The 983-nt window shown below is 50.7% G+C and overlaps 1 protein-coding gene across 1 annotated transcript; it reads right to left on the minus strand.

Annotated features, from left to right (window-relative positions):
- Positions 1-201: 201 nt before the first annotated feature.
- On the minus strand, positions 202-627 carry A1O5_07610 (uncharacterized protein; the record flags this gene model as incomplete). The annotated part of the gene is made up of 1 exon (XM_007748199.1): positions 202-627. A coding segment is annotated over one exon (426 nt), but the record flags the coding sequence as incomplete, so codon positions are not given.
- Positions 628-983: the final 356 nt, after the last annotated feature.

Consider the following 983-nt stretch of genomic DNA (forward strand, 5'->3'; position numbering starts at 1 on the left):
TTTCGTCAAGTCAAACCAACGCCAATGGAAATGCATTAAACTTTTTATCCCACATTCTCCAGGCTATGCATAAACCAAAATGAGATTAGAGCTGGTATTGATCATCTCGTTCCTCCCAAGGCCCAACGTGAGTGTCCCCGATCGTCAACCTCGTATTCCCATAGTACTTCGTAGCAGCAGATGAAAAATGCTGGTTCATGGCCCTCTCCAAGAGGCTTTTATGTCTTCATTGCTTTGCATTGACACTCGTCTCTTCAAGGTCCTTGTCTGGTCGAACGATCCCACATAGTCCTTCAGATCATTCTGGGCTTGTTCGGACAGCTTAGGGCTGACTGGGCGAGAGATCTGGGATGTAGAGAGCGAGTTCGAAGACGAGGTCCGGTGGATGGAGAAGTCGTAGGCTGGTGGAAGGTAGAGACCGGTCGTGTTCGTGTTGATGTACAGTGAAGGGCGTTGTAACGAAGAGAAGAACGTGGTGATACTGGTGTCACGGGGAGAGGAGGATGGCGTCGACGACGCCAGGGTATAGTGATCGAGTTGTGTGAGACGGCATGCCGAGGAACAGAAGTTTGTCCCGTTGGTCTGACGATCGCAGGACAGGCAGAAGTCTCCGAGAAGGAAATCCATGTTTTGTACGACTTTGCGAGGGAAAGATAGTAGGGTTCAAGTGACGAGAAAGGCTGAGGAGGGAGAGGATGGTCCAAAAAAGGCTGGAGGGTGACGATTTATATTCCCTCCGGGAGGGTATTGCAAGGCCACAGGCTGACCAATGCTGTGGTTGTAACCGTGTGGCAGTGATGGGTGTCAATCAAGGGTCACGCAGGCAGACTTGTATCTCATTCTCAGACGCGGCTGACGTTTGATGTATCTTGGTCAATGAGAGGGTGTGCAATAGGCGGCGAAGCTATCCGGGTTCAAGAGGGTGATGATTCATAGAAGGTGTCTTTGGACGAGAGATGGAGGGTGTGTGAGTGTGTGTGAAG

This window comes from Cladophialophora psammophila (genome assembly GCF_000585535.1).
Source record: "Cladophialophora psammophila CBS 110553 chromosome Unknown aczJe-supercont1.11, whole genome shotgun sequence".
Taxonomy (NCBI): domain Eukaryota; kingdom Fungi; phylum Ascomycota; class Eurotiomycetes; order Chaetothyriales; family Herpotrichiellaceae; genus Cladophialophora; species Cladophialophora psammophila.